Source organism: Citrus sinensis, chromosome 7, assembly GCF_022201045.2.
Source record: "Citrus sinensis cultivar Valencia sweet orange chromosome 7, DVS_A1.0, whole genome shotgun sequence".
NCBI classification, from domain to species: domain Eukaryota; kingdom Viridiplantae; phylum Streptophyta; class Magnoliopsida; order Sapindales; family Rutaceae; genus Citrus; species Citrus sinensis.
This window is the reverse complement of record NC_068562.1, coordinates 28,692,001-28,708,183: the sequence shown is the minus strand read 5'-3', so window position 1 is coordinate 28,708,183 and position 16,183 is coordinate 28,692,001. Positions and strand designations below refer to the sequence as shown.

Below are 16,183 nucleotides of genomic sequence, written 5' to 3'. Positions count from 1 at the left end.
GATATTATATTACTTGTAATTCAATGCAGCATGTGAAGAGTGGTGAATAATTAAGTGAATTTTAATTGGAAATTAATAGATTTGCAACATTTTAGATTGAAAATACAAGGAAGTAATTTATTCTTACAATAGAGAAGAAAAGAACATTTACCCTCATAACAAGGACATATCTACAACTACTGTCATTTTAAATGCATTGAAAATTTAATTATGACTAAAAAGATTATTTTATTTTACTACTTAAATTATTGTGAAACAACAATTAAGTACAATGAATATTGCACCACAATACTTTAGTACTAAACAGTTATAAAATATTACATTTTGCTACATTTTTTTTTTGTTAGTTGATTATTAGTTGACCTATAAAATAATAATTTTTCCTTTACTTTAAGAAAAAAATACACAAATTCTAATAAAAACTAACAATTTTCACTATTGTATCAAAAGTCTAAAATATAAAATAAAAGTTTATATTTATACCAACAACAAAAAAATAACCGGTAACCTAAGGTTTATTGTAATACATTACAATAATTTTTCATTTAATTAAATGTCAACTTAGTTTTTAATTATTAATTATCAATAAAATTAACAAACAAACATATATACAAACACATGCATACATAAATATATAAACTCACAGACATTTCAAATATTAAATAATAAAGTTTATATTTAATTGATAACATACAAATTATAGTTTTTTATTTTTTAATTTTTATTGATAATTAATAATTAAATTTAAATTTATTTAATTCAATGAAAAATTGTTTAGTATGGTGATTTATACTTAACTAATAATTTATTTTTATAGATAATTAATAATTTTTTCCTTAAAGTTAGGGAAAATTTGATATTTTGTATGTCAACTAACGGAAAGTAGTAAAATACAAGATTTTGTAATTCATTAGTAGTAAAATGTTAGTGCAATAATTGTTGTTGCTCCTATTTGTTAAATAGTAAAAAGAAAATAATCAAAATTAAAATTATATAATTTAATACTTTCATGAAAATATTATTGTTTTATATTTTCACAAATATGTAAAAATATAGATTTATTTTTATGAAAAAAGAAATTAAAACACAAAAATTGACAGCAAATATTTTTGTATTATCTCTAATTTTCTATAATTCTCTCAACAAATTCAACAATAAGCCAATATTAAACAAATGCCGTTATAAATGCAAGCTTTGATGGATTCCACCATTTGTGGATTCCAAATTGGAATTTCAACTTGACACCCCCTCCACTATCCGGGCTACAAAAGACTATTGACTGTCTGAAAATGAATAAATAAAAAATTTGAGAAAACTAGGTATTGTCTCAAGTTACAGATCGAGCACAGACTTAATGATATTTTTATCCATCAGTCAACTTATACTTAAAAATTTTTGAAACGTTTTAATATGGATAAAACTTACCCATGGAGTACTCTAATGATAGTGTGGTCACTTGATCCTAAAAAGGATCCTTTCCATCCTAAAGAGGATAATGAATAGATATTTGATCCTGAAATATCATATCTAAATATAATTAGTGCTTTAATGTATTTAACACAATGTACTAGACCAAACATAGCATTTTCTATTAACATGTTAGCTCGATTCAGCTCCTAACCAAGTAGAAAACAATAAGATGATGTTAAACACATTTTTCGTTATCTTCAAGGAACAATTGATTAGGTTTATTTTATTCTAATGAACTAACAAAAAATTTAGGTCTAGTTGGTTAGCCTTACGCAGGTTATTTGTCTAATTCCCATAAAGCTTGTTCATAAACAGGATATGTTTTTACTTTTAATGGCACATCAATTTCTTGAAAGTCTACAAAACATACTCTTGTCACAACATCCTCCAACCACTTTGAAATTCTTGCACTATATGAAACTAGTCGAGAATGCATATGGTTGCGATTTATAATCTATCATATTCAAAGTCTTGTAGAATATCTTTAAGTTCAAACATCCCAATAGTGATATATGAAGATAATGTTGCATGTATAGCTCAACTCAGAAGATGATACATTAAAGGGGACAGCACAAAATATATTTCACCCAAATCTACACTCATGAGCTCCAACAAAACAAGAAGATTGATATCAGACAATTACGCTCCACAGATAACTTAGCTAACATATTTATAAAAGCTTTACCTACGTTATTTTTGAAAAAATTGTATATGGCACCGGCATGCATTACTTCAACAAATTATCAAACTAATAAATATTGTGATCAGGAGGAATACTCATCAGAAAGAGCATTTATCAAGAAAAGTGCAATCTTACAAGGGAAGAATCACAGTAATATTGGACACATGTGCACTATACTCTTTTTTTTTTTACCAGGTTTTCTCATTGGGTTTTTACTGGTAATGTTTTTTAATGAGGTAATTTAAAGTCACGTCAAACATCATTAGGAGGAGTATATTTTGAAGAGAAGAACTATGCAGCCATGTGAGATAATTGTGCATTATACTATTTTTCCTTCAACCAAGTTTTGTTCCACTGTGTTTTATTGGCAAGGTTTTAACGAGACAATATTAAACACATATAATAATACCTAAATAGTGAATCCAATGAGGAGTGTTATAAATGCAAGTTTTGATGGATTCCACCATTTGTGGATTCCAACCTGGAATTCCAACTTGACGCCCATTGCACTATCCAGTAATGCTCCACTATCATCCCCCCTTCTTTATAGTGTCTATATATAATTCACATTAATGAAGAAGAAGATGGCCCCCGATTTTCTTCCTATTTCATATCCTCTTTGTTTCATACCAATTCTACTATCATCTCCTTCTTAGAATTGTATCAGTTCAGAACTAATAAAAAGGTATCTTTCAACAATCGTTTGTCAATGTTTATGTTAACGAAGTTGCTAAATTAATAACAAATGCAACAATAAAGCAAACAAGTCCCCATGGGATTGAGTTTTTTTTTTTTTTTTTAATTGGCCACTAGAGTTTGGACGTTAGATGATGTAAAGCGTTAAAAATTAATTTAAATTTGGCAAACCAAACCATTCTAAAGAAAAAAATAATATCAAGAAACAGTAAATTGTTGTTTTTTGTGTTATTTTATTTTCAATAAATTTCTCGCTCTAGCATGATCATTTATGAAAAAAGTAAAAAAAAAAAGACTAAAATTTGAACATTAAAGACAATTAAATAATTCATCAAGTAGTGTCGTCGCTTATTTGTCATTCTGTCACTTGTTTCAATAAAACTACAAATAAAATTATTTTGTTTTAAGATAAAAAATACAAATCTCCCACAATTAACTAATTAATTAATGAAAATTCACATGAAGAAATAATTACCAAAAAATTTAATTTGCTAAAAGGATTTATATATATATAAACATTATTTTATTCACCCGCAAAACCTTGGTCGAAAGGCTTGGGAACTCTATTATTTCTCTCTCCATAAAAAAATTTGTAGAGATAGATATCCTTCTAATAATGAAGATAGAAATATGGACTATACCATAATATTACCTGGTAATCCTATTTGATGTTTGATTGTAAAAATCATTGTCCCAAAACATTTAATATTCATTACTTATGGTGGAAGGGGTGCAAGTAAAATATTAAATAATTCAGAGATTGCACTTGTACATAAATCTTCTTTTTCCAACGGTATAGCCCAGCCCAACCAATGGGCAAGTCTGTCCATTTTAGGCTGTACAAATCCAAACATTTTCGAGCCCAGCTTGTGCCCGATCCATCCCAATCAGCTTACACTATGCAACCCCAAGCAAAAATGCAAGCTCTCATCTGAAGCAGAAGCCAGTAGCAGGCCCGAAGTTTTGAATTAAAGCAAATAATTTTCATACTCAAAATAGTGGCAGAAAATTTACATCCACAAGTGTGCCGCGTATGGCCAAAATGTAATCCTATAGTTATGCATACGGTTCCAATCAGAACGTAGAATCCTGAACAGCCACTGTTCTGTATCCGAAAATTTCACTTAACAGGAAAGATCTAGAAGTCCATGATTGCCACATTCAATTTATGTGCACAGTTTGACAGAAGTGAATATAAAAAATGTATTCTGGCCATTAAAAAAAAGCTATGGGGTTTATACAAAGTTGTGTCCCACAGGCATCCATATTTTGACTGGAATAACGTAGTATTTGTCTTGCAGTAATACATAGAAATACAGCAGGTTTTACAGCAATACAATAATGTACTATTCAACACTGACCAAACAACACTTCAATTATTGTGGCTCCATAATTTAGCTCGTGTAACCTGAAGCGGAAGCAAACAAGAAGCTGGACCATATTCGGGTACTTTTTGGTCTGGGAGTATTGGCTGAAAATTATATGGGAATACTGTGGCACCTGATTATCAAAATTTACCGATCATAATAACCATGTAACGACATCAGACTCCAAAATTTCCAAGGGACCACTGTCCTACACTCAATAAATTAATAATGTAGGGCACTGTCTTAAATTTGTCATCAGCATGCTTGCGAACAGATTTATGGCCCCTCTTCAGTTTTGTCCACTTACAAAAAATAATGAGCTCCCCACATGCTTGCAGGAAATGGAGGAAGAGATATGATGGGACCATTGTAGTGCGCTTTCCCTTTTCAATTAGAGACCATTCAAAGTTGATCAATCAAAATCATCATCAAATAGTTCAGTCTATTCTACTCAAGTGATTGATCGTCATCAAGACTAGAGGCTGATGAATGATGAACATTATGTTGGCTGATCATTCAGTTAAGAAGTAAGGATTTAGATGAGATTCAAATTTGCCGCAATACAGTTATTTATGAACTTCCATATATTATCTACTTGCAATACAAGAGATTTCATGCTCCGAAATGAGCTACAAAGGCAATGGGCTACACTCCAGCACCTTCATTAAAAAAATAAAAGAGCAAACATACAGGACACACTAATATTAACCACAATTTCATGACACAAGACATTACAATCAGTAATTAAATGGACCACCACAGCTTTGATTGGTGACAGAGAAAGGGAAAACCGGTTCTTCCACTTTTCTCCCCTGCAAGTTCTTCACTTGTATTCCAAAATCATGTTGTTCTCAGGAGCCAAGCCAACGCAAGCCCTCAGAATGTTCTCAAGCATTGCACGCTGCTTCGACAGCGCATTCACCACTGGTGTGCCTGGAGGGACCTGAATTCCCAGAAGAAATGAAGTTTGCTTACTAATTACTCATCAAGTTTTATGACTAATATAAAGAAAAGAGCATTATGTAATTCTTCCAAGAAGGGTGATCGAACACCTACCAGAGGAGCCTTGGTGAGGTAGCTGAGAATTGTAGCCACAGGGTGGAAAGAGTGGAATTTGCCCTGAAAAAATTCAACACCAAATTATAATATATTTTCTTTTATTACTTCATCACAACCAGTAACAATCCGAAAGCAAAGATCCATGATACTATACAATTCTAATGTTGAGGAAACAAAAAATTGAAGTATGCAATAAACAAACCTCTCCTTCAGCTTTGAGCTGGATCCTGGTGCTGAGTTCAGCCAGCAGAACCAAATCTAGAACGATTGGAGCAGCCAAAAGAGAGTCCTCACACGTGTTGTGCAGCACAATGGTGTTCTTGCCACCCATGAAAATTTCTGATGTGTACTCATCCATGGCTCTCTTGCTATCGCCAACATATGGCACATACTATAGAAACACAAATACCCCACCACACAACAGTCAGACCCACCAACTAACAAAGTAATGAAGTATTTACAATACAATGTGACAAGAACTCTGCTGGCCACACTTGGTCACAATATTTAAGGACATGCATATACATGACTGCAATAAACATTTCACTTATTAATCAAGGTGAAATTACCTTGATGACCACAACGTGGTCGGGGTGTTCACCAGGCCCATAAAGGATACCATTGCTGGAGACCATGTCATCAACAACATTACTTTTGGAAATCTCCTTGGAGCGGAAGGTTTGAGGGGCTGAAAGATTCATTCCATCATTGTTTCCCAAGTGGTTGTAGCTAACAATTGATGTTGGCTGTGTACCATATCAACATTAATCAGACAAAGCAACCAGTCAATATCATCATCATACAGAAAAATCACTAAGAAATCACTTTCCTAGGTAGCTTTTCAATAAAGTTAAAGCAATATTAAATTAACAGGGGCATTAGAATGAAATCTCCTTATATACCTTGATTCCTGCCCCAACAAGGAAATCAACCAAAACAGATTTCATCTTAGTCTGCCCACTCTTGAAGTCATCTCCACCAATCAAACAGTTCCTCCTAATAGCCAAGTCAATAAGCCCTGCAAACACAACCCAATTTAGGATAACAAACTAAAGCATAACCTCATACTTCCCTATGAAACTAACTGAACCAACCAAAGATCACAAAGCTTTAGAACCTGGTACAAAGGTGTTTTGGGGGCTTCCATTGATGAAAGGGATATTTTCAAGAACACAAGCAATAGCATACAAGGTGGAAGGAGAAATCTCAGCTTCGTTTTTGTCCAGTGAAGCAAGAAGGTTCTCCACTGTGTCATTTAGCCCAACAATCACATTACTGTACCTCTCAGTGTTAGCAGTCCACAGTACAACAACCCTATCCACCTTGTTTTTCTCCTTAAACTCTCTAATCAACGCAAACAAACACAAATCAATGCCTTAAAATCAATTAAAGCCCTTGTAGCCAAAACAAGTAATTCACTAACTACGTGTACCTAATATCTTTGATGATTTGTAGCATTTGTTCTTTCTTGGTTCCTTTGATCACGTTGTTGGCACGGGACCCTTGATTGGCAGCAATGAAATCAAGGTCATAGATTCCAGGAAGTGGGACCATTGATTCCATGTAAGGCCTAAGTTGCTTTTGAAGATCAATATCAAACACTCTAGCCCTGGCCATGGCATCAGCCAAGTTCATGTCACTAATGTCCCATCCTCCAAACACAATGTCATCTGGGTTCACCTGAATTTACAAGCAAATTAAAATAGAAATTTTAACTTAATCTATAACCAATTATGAAAAAATAACAGCAAACACAGTTCATTTTCACAAAATTACCATAGGGAGAATGCTCTTGAATGGAGCATAAATCTCCTCTCCATTGTAAGACCCAACTCTAATTGCTGATGCTTGGGTAAGTGAACCAAAATAATTGGCTTGTTGCACTGTGTCCTTTGTGGCCCAGGAGATTCCCCTGAGAACAACAATTACATCGATAAAAATGTTGACATGCAAAAGCTATTAAGAATAGGTAAAAAAAATTTAAGAATAAACTCACTCTCGATTCGCGATAACACCACCCGTGAGAGTTGAGCCGTTGTTTCCACCCCAACCCACAAGCATAACCCTATCAAAATCATAAAAAAATGTATGAAAAAAATTAGTTTTGAAATTGACCCACCAAAATAAACCGCATGATAACGAAAACAAAAAATCTTTTACATTAAAAAATTAGATTTTTTTTTTTTTCTCTAACATACCCAAGTTTAGGGACATGAACATCGGTTTTGAACTCATATTTGACAGTTTTGGGCTTGACAATCCACTGATAAGTGCCATTTCTGTTCTCATGAACAAGCTCAGTGGTTTCATAATCGTACACAGAGTGAATCTCATTATCTGTGTACTTCACATTTGGGCTCTCAACCTTGAAATTTTCGATAAACATTTTCCCAGGAAAATTTTAGAGAAAAAATTGAAAACTTCGCTGAGAAAATTGCTTTAAATAAAAACCAAACAAATGCTTTAAAATTTATTAGAAGAAGAGTTTGCTGAGAAAATTGCTTTAAATAAAACCAAACAAATGCTTTGAGATTTATTGGAAGAAGAGCTGTTTCGTCTTGCTGTCTCCGAACTCGACTCTCCTTCTCAATTCTCACTTCCCACTCGACTCAACACTCTTTTAACTTTCGAAACTAGCTTGGTAATCTGTGCATGATTTCTCCGCACCAATGGCATGTATATATAGAGAAAATGGGAAGTTGGAGCGACACGTGGCGAGAAGAGAGTGGGCTGTGGCCCCCGCTCAATGCTATTATTGGTGCTAGGTTCCTAGTGAAGCTTGACCATGCAAAATAATAGACCAAGGGACTGCTTTTGTTTGGAGTAATTGTATTTGGCTCCCTAATTTGTAATGGAACCACAAGGTAAAGACATGGTTTATACGTTTCTTTCATATGAGTCTCCAAAAGACGAATCTATATTCTATCAATAAAATTGAAGATTTAACTGTTATACTCCTAAAAGTTTTAAAACAAATGGACCTCTGAATAAGCTAATTTCAGAAATATAACATTTAAAGTATTAATTAGTAATAAAATAATAAAATTTGACAATAATAAAAGTGATAATTCAAGTTAGCATGATGTGTCAAAACATATATGACATGTTTATTAGTAGGATCGAAATTAAAATATAAACTCAATACAATAATAAGGAGTAATTATCAACTCATCTCAATACTATTATATTATCCAAAACATAAACTTTGGATCCTAACTTTGTGAGCGTAACATCGCTTTTAAATAAATTAAATAGAGTCATTAGTGTGTCACCAATTATCGCTACATTAATATACTTTTTTAAAACTATTTCATAATGTTATGTGATTAAATTTGGATCAATTTTTATTCCAACAAAACTAAATATTTTTTAGAAAATATGATAATTCTAATATATTATTAATAAGTTAATAGGTCATAATTACTTCAATATTTAATCGCGTTATAGTTGAACTCCTCACTTAAAATTTTAGATCATCTCTACTTTACAATTATCACTCCTAGTTACCGATGATTCCAGAGAAAAGAAAAGCGCAAACCTTATTCTTACAATTTGGTCAAAATATAGGGGCTCATTGTTAATTCACCTTTTTCACATTTTAAATTTTCCTTAAGTCTCATTGGACCGCACGTACGAGCTGACACGAGTGAAGGCGAGAAGGGGAGCGTGAAACGTGTTAAAGCACTTTATACGTGGCAAAATCAGGTGACAGCAAAAACTTTTAGATTTGTTTGGATCCCTGCGGGGTCCATTTTGCGAGAACGTACTGGAAGGGAAAGGTAACGGCGACCGTGACTCGTGAGTGATGATAAGTGCTGAATGGGTGATGATAAGCGCACCGGTAAAACGATGAATGAGTGACAGCGAGTGACCGGGAAGAAATTTTAAAACCGTATTCATTTATACAATAAATAAATAATATTACGAGATATATATATATATATTTATTTATTTATTTATTTTTAAAAATTATCATAATTAAATTTAATTAGACATATGTTGTTTGCACAAGTGGTGAGTGTGTTAACAGCCCACGTATTTGATAGGTCCTCAGTGACTGCGAGTGGAGAATGATTGGTGTTTTGGAGGGGACACTTGGCCGGTTTCTAATTGGTTTGTTTAAGACACAATCTTTGAAAAGACGTGTGACTGTATCTTTTCCCCAACTGTCAGTAGGGCCATCTGTGACCTTTTCACTATTCAACATACGTGTGGGCTCCTTATAAAACTTTTACCCTTTTTCTTTTGGGTCCCTCTGTAAAAGAAATTTACACCCAACATTTTTTGCTTTTTACAATTTCTTTTTTATTTGATTACAATTTACCGATGCTACAATCCGAAACTTACTGTAGTTTGAATTTATGCTAACACCTTTTAGTTCCTAATTTTTTTTTTTTTCATGTTAGGAGTTTGTACTAAAATCTACGTAACCTAATTAAAGATTTACATCGAATAATGGTGAAATACACCTCCCTCCAATAGATATACCTACATCACTAGTATTTGTGTGAGGGGATGTTTAAATGCATACTTCCTTAATCTAATATAGTGTTATGATATTTTAATTTTAATTTTTAACACAAATCTAGAGCTATTGACTTCAAAAAATTCAATGATGGATGAATAACCAACATTAAATACTACTTTTTCTTTTAATATCTTCTACTTGATTATTTAAAATCAACTACTTAAAATTTATGTCAAAATTTTAAGTTAAAAATTTAAGTTGAAATAACCCTACTCTTTATTGTGACGTATATATTTGAATTAAATGGAACAAATAATTTCCTTTATTCATATTAAATGAGAGCTTTCTGAAAGAAAAAAAGAATTGACAAGATATTAAATGTGATCTTTCTGTTTTTAATACTATTAGGAAAACATTCATTGACTAATGAATTAATGCACATTGTTGATGCGAGATTCCGGTTCTCCTCGTTCTACGATCAGGATCTCTGCTCGATCAACTTCGTCACTACCAGGAGGTCTCCTCGCCAGGCTTTTTCTCCGGAGGTCCCTGCGTACACAGATAAGTCAGAGTACGCCGGTTGTTTTCCCGGCGCAAACCCTCCGACGCTCAAGTCAGATATGAAGGTTCGGGAAAAGCTTGCCACAGGTCTTATGGCGTTTCTTGTGGTTTTCTCCCCTTTTCTCAAGAATGCCAACCCTTTTACCTTCGTTGGCTACCTTTTTATAGGCTTCCTCTGAATCTCAGTCTTCTGCTCTTTTCGAGACGGTATGGGACTTCAACTGCTGCGTTATGGGCAAAACATGGGATCTAGCGTGTTACGCCACGGTTCAGGGGAAAGCGTGGCTGCCACGGCTCTGTGAGACCTTGCGTGTTACGCCACGGTTCGGGGGAAAGTGTGGCTGTCATGGCTCTGTGAGATCTTGCGTGTTACCTCGCGGTTCTGGGGAAAGCGTGGCTGTTGTGCCTAGATTCTCGTGCTGGAGAGCACGTCTTGCCAACTGCCGTCGACCGGGTCTCCTCGCCTCTCGATCTCTAGCCGGAATGGCCTCATGCCTTTTATAGGAATTGGCCTCGCGGACGACAACATCGTGGACGAGCAGGATGTTTCTGATCCTGTTCTTCCACGCGCTAGGCTTTAACGGAACACATCGGTTCGCAGAACTCCGCCATCAGATGTCTGCTCGTCATTCCTGGTCCCTTTGACGCATTTGTCCCAAACAGTATCCCTCCCAAACACCGGTCCCCCAGTTTCTGGTGTTGGGTAATGTAGTGGACCAGCAGTAGAAACTCGATAGTACTCGCTCGCGTGGGTTTGGAAAAGGCTGCCAGGAGTCATGTCGCATTTAATTGCGGACGAGGTGACGTGGCAGAAATCCCCCCCCTCAATTTGAATTTCAAACCGACGGTTACGGGATTCTCGGAATATGCGTCATTAAATGCTGGCAGCCCAAGAGTTTGCTTCTCAGTAAGGAAACCCAAAATCTTCAAACACGAACTCGTCATTTTCTCCATTCTTGTCTCCCCGGCGAATGAACCTCGGCGCCAGAGCTGTCATCCCTGTCTCTCTCTGACCGAGTCCCTGCTTCAGGTATTTCTTCTATTTTTTTCGGTATTGGTTAGTTGTAGGTAATTTCCTTTCTCTCTGCTTTGCTTGAGGTTGTAGTTGGCGGTGGTGTCTTGGTTAGAACTTAGGATATGTCGAAGGGTAAGGAGAAGGTCGTTGAGGTTGGTGACGACGAACTAGGTTTTTTGCCTAGTCTGCCCGCTGATTTTACTTTTGATCCCGGGATCCCCTTAGAGCCCATTAGGTCTAGTGTTGGTACTAGCGCTAGGAGGATGTCTCCCCAAACAACCTCTTCGAGCGACAGTAGCGATGAAGAAGGATCTTCTGGATCGGAGAACACCTTGAGTGAGGGTCAAGGGGATGATTCTGGTGAGGCGTCCCCATCAGGAGCATCACGACCAGAAGAACGGGGTACAGTAGGAGGTAGAGCCTTGTCGCGTGATTATGCCATTGATTACATGTCGTGTACGACCACGTTTGACGAGCTCAATGACCTCCGACTTAGGTATAGTATTCCTGGTGAGATACCTCTTAAGATCCCAGGAAAGAAGGATACACCTAGCCGGCCTCCCAGGGGATACGTTACCCTGTATCTGGAGAGCTTTAAGTATGGGCTGAGGTGTCCCTTGCAGCCTTACTTTGCCCGGATACTTAACGGGCTAAATCTGGCTCCTGGTCAGCTGAACCCCAACGGGTGGAGAGTGCTCTCTGGTCTGTTCATATTGTGGGACAGATGTTGCCAAAGCGAGCCCACGGTTGATGAGGTGAAGCACCTGTACCAGCTGAAGAGCAGCCCTAAAGATGCCGGCTGGTACTACTTCCAATCTGGTACCAAGAGCAGGAAACCCATAACTGATCTTCCAACTGGTGGTGGTGGGACTTGGAAGAGGAAATTCTTTTTTGCTGGGGGTCCCTGGGGTCAAGTTGCACAAATAGACGGGAAGGATTGTCGCGTCCCACCCCGTTTCACGGTCCCAGGTTGCCTGCTCGCTTTAGATGTCTTGTATCCATAATTGTTCCTGCTGTATTGGTTTGTCTCTAACCAAGTGTCTGTTTGTGCTGTAGTTTCCTGGGGTGTTCACTTCCCGCTCCGACCTGGTCTGCTTAAACGGGTCGAGGCTGTATTGGCCAATTCCTGCTCGAGCCGAGAACTGCTATCTACATACAACTTCCTCGAGTCTCGGTTGATACTTCCTGGCCATAAGATGGAGGACGCAGTGATTGGAGCTCTGACCAGGAAACGCTCTCGGCCTCCAACAACCGATAGGGACCAGGACAAAGATGCTCCCGCTGCGAAGCGAAAGAACATCGTGCAGCAGGTTCCTCCCTTGCAGGCTCTCCCTCCTGCCTCTGCTAAAGTCGGGGAATCCAGTAGAGCGGCCACTGATCCTGCTTCATCTTCTCCACCTGTTGTGCCTCGGTCTCGCTTACCCGACAGCCGACCAGAACACTTGGTTCCCTATCTCAATGAGTTGTCTAAACTTGTGAGCAAGAAGGACCTGGAGGGCTTTGACGGTTGTACCCTGGGCGAGCTGGTGGGAGCCATGCAGTACAGTGCTTTCCATCTCAGCTGCATGGCCACCTACTATAAGGCCAAGGTTGGCCGTTACGACAGGAAGATGAAGGAGGACATTCAATCGGCGACGACCAGAGCTGACGTTGCCGAGAAAAAGGCGGGGGAGCTAAACGTTGAGAACCTCAAGCTGATAGAGCAAGAGTCCCTTGCTCAAGCAAAAGCCATTACCCTCGAGGAGGAGCTGACCAAGGTTAAGGAGGATCTCCAAGGGCAGAGGGCTATGTATGAGGCTCAGCTCGAATCTCTCCGCGATTCCCACCGAGCTCATGTAGAGAACTTAGAGAGGGAGGCCGACAACCAGTACGACCAGGGACTTCGGCATTCGTATCGTTGTATCATGGCCATCCTCGGGAAGCAACACCCTGATCTGAAGATGGATGACCTTGCAGCTGGTGTTGCTCAACATATGGACGAGGAGGCGGCCAAGGAAGATGCCGAGGGGTTAGAGCCGATCGTGATTGAGGAGGGTAACTCTCCTCCTCGTGCAGTCCCTGCTGATGTTGGCGAGGCGAGCACCCCCCCGGACGCAACTGGTGATACCCCTCCCGCACCCGAGGAGGTCCAGCCAACCGATGCTGCTCGGCTCACTGATCCACCATCTTTTTGATATATTTCTTCTTGTATTGTAATGAACAACGTTTATGAAATTTATCCCCTCTGTTAGCCATTAATAAAAATGTTGTTGATTACTATCTCGTGTCGTACTCATGAATTAATTTTCGTCTGAAACGCTGATCGCTTCTGTCTCGCCGTAAGACAGGCTTTGAGACTTGGTGAGGCCTTTGCGTGCCGTAGAAAACTTTCCGAATGCTTCGGAGTCTGCTCGCCTTCTCGCGAACGAGCAGATCCTGGCATGCTGGGCTTTTGTCTGGCCCTAAGACAGGCTTTGAGACTTTGTCGAGCCTTCGCATGCCTTGGGAATCTTCTTCAAACGATTTGGATTCTGCTGCCTTCTCGTGGCCGAGCAGATCCTGGCATGCTTGGCTTCTGTCTCGCCATAAGACAGGCTCTGAGACTTGGCGAGCCTTTGCATGCCTTAGGATTTTCTTCAAACGATTTGGATTCTGCTGCCTTCTCGTGGCCGAGCAGATCCTGGCATGCTTGGCTTCTGTCTCGCCATAAGACAGGCTCTGAGACTTGGCGAGCCTTTGCATGCCTTAGGATTTTCTTCAAACGATTTGGATTCTGCTGCCTTCTCGTGGCCGAGCAGATCCTGGCATGCTTGGCTTCTGTCTCGCCATAAGACAGGCTCTGAGACTTGGCGAGCCTTTGCATGCCTCAGGATTTTCTTCAAACGATTTGGATTCTGCTGCCTTCTCGTGGCCGAGCAGATCCTGGCATGCTTGGCTTCTGTCTCGCCATAAGACAGGCTCTGAGACTTGGCGAGCCTTTGCATGCCTCAGGATTTTCTTCAAACGATTTGGATTCTGCTGCCTTCTCGTGGCCGAGCAGATCCTGGCATGCTTGGCTTCTGTCTCGCCATAAGACAGGCTCTGAGACTTGGCGAGCCTTTGCATGCCTCAGGATTTTCTTCAAACGATTTGGATTCTGCTGCCTTCTCGTGGCCGAGCAGATCCTGGCATGCTTGGCTTCTGTCTCGCCATAAGACAGGCTCTGAGACTTGGCGAGCCTTTGCATGCCTCAGGATTTTCTTCAAACGATTTGGATTCTGCTGCCTTCTCGTGGCCGAGCAGATCCTGGCATGCTTGGCTTCTGTCTCGCCATAAGACAGGCTCTGAGACTTGGCGAGCCTTTGCATGCCTCAGGATTTTCTTCAAACGATTTGGATTCTGCTGCCTTCTCGTGGCCGAGCAGATCCTGGCATGCTTGGCTTCTGTCTCGCCATAAGACAGGCTCTGAGACTTGGCGAGCCTTTGCATGCCTTAGGATTTTCTTCAAACGATTTGGATTCTGCTGCCTTCTCGTGGCCGAGCAGATCCTGGCATGCTTGGCTTCTGTCTCGCCATAAGACAGGCTCTGAGACTTGGCGAGCCTTTGCATGCCTCAGGATTTTCTTCAAACGATTTGGATTCTGCTGCCTTCTCGTGGCCGAGCAGATCCTGGCATGCTTGGCTTCTGTCTCGCCATAAGACAGGCTCTGAGACTTGGCGAGCCTTTGCATGCCTCAGGATTTTCTTCAAACGATTTGGATTCTGCTGCCTTCTCGTGGCCGAGCAGATCCTGGCATGCTTGGCTTCTGTCTCGCCATAAGACAGGCTCTGAGACTTGGCGAGCCTTTGCATGCCTTAGGATTTTTTTTTTTTTTTTTATCGGTTTCAAGCGAAATAAATTCGTCGACGTTACATTAATGGCAGGATTTGACTTACATGAAATTGTTCGGACATAAAACATAAAAATAAAAGATAGACAGCATGAACAGAAATTGCTTTAAAATGTGAGCAAGTCTTACTGGAAGTATTTTCGGAGGTGTGCTGCGTTCCATGGGCGTTTCACTTCGTGGCCGTCCGCGCGAACCAGCTTGTAAGCTCCGGGCCCCGCTATCTGCTTGACTCTATACGGCCCTTCCCAATTCGGTCCCAGCACTCCTTGAGTCGAATCTTTGGTGCTCTGATTCACTCTTCTCAGTACCCAGTCTCCGACCCTGAATTGCCGTATGTTCACCTTCTGGTTATAATACCGAGCAACCCTCTGTTGGTAAGTGACTGATCGCTCGGCTGCTTGTTCCCTCCTCTCCATTAGCAGATCAAGATTCAAACATATCTGCTCGTCGTTCTCCTGTTCATTGAAATGATCTGTCCGGTGCGTGGCCGTTCCTACCTCAGCCGGCACGACCGCTTCATGTCCGAAAGCCAAAGCGAACGGTGTCTCCCCCGTTGCGGTTTTGTGGGTTGTTCTGTATGCCCATAGTACACCTGACAGCTCGTCAACCCACGCACCCTTTTTTGCTCCGAGCCTGGTTTTCAGAAGCCTTTTGACTGTCTTGTTGGCTGCTTCTACTTGTCCATTCGATTGAGGGTGAGCAGGCGAGCAATACTTCAGCTCTATCCCGAGGTTCTGGCAGAAATCCCTGAAGCTGTGATTATCGAACTGCCTGCCATTATCCGTTACCAAGGCATATGGGATCCCGTATCGACAGACCAGGTTTCTCCACACGAAGTCTGTTGTTTTCTTCTCTGTGATCCTGCTAAGGGCTTCTACCTCTATCCACTTCGTGAAGTAATCTATAGCGACTATTGCATGTGTTGCTGCTCCTCGTCCCTTTGGCAATGGGCCGATCAGATCAATTCCCCATTGAGCGAATGGCCAAGGGGAGACCATGGAGGTGAGCTTCTCTGGT

At 39.6% G+C, this 16,183-nt stretch overlaps 2 protein-coding genes across 2 annotated transcripts; one reads left to right on the top strand and one right to left on the bottom strand.

Moving 5' to 3' along the window:
* Positions 1–4,766: 4,766 nt before the first annotated feature.
* On the bottom strand, positions 4,767–7,937 carry LOC102629031 (inositol-3-phosphate synthase). Its single transcript, XM_006464195.3, has 10 exons — positions 7,473–7,937; positions 7,271–7,339; positions 7,051–7,186; positions 6,707–6,954; positions 6,392–6,618; positions 6,177–6,292; positions 5,844–6,020; positions 5,477–5,665; positions 5,272–5,334; positions 4,767–5,158 (listed from the first exon to the last, which is right to left on the bottom strand). The coding sequence occupies exons 1-10, from the start codon at positions 7,658–7,660 to the stop codon at positions 5,039–5,041; spliced, it is 1,533 nt and encodes a 510-aa protein (XP_006464258.1). The 5' UTR covers positions 7,661–7,937; the 3' UTR covers positions 4,767–5,038.
* A 3,503-nt stretch (positions 7,938–11,440) lies between these two features.
* Positions 11,441–13,492, top strand: LOC127898901 (uncharacterized). Its single transcript, XM_052431407.1, has 2 exons — positions 11,441–12,020; positions 12,375–13,492. The coding sequence occupies exons 1-2, from the start codon at positions 11,441–11,443 to the stop codon at positions 13,490–13,492; spliced, it is 1,698 nt and encodes a 565-aa protein (XP_052287367.1).
* Positions 13,493–16,183: the final 2,691 nt, after the last annotated feature.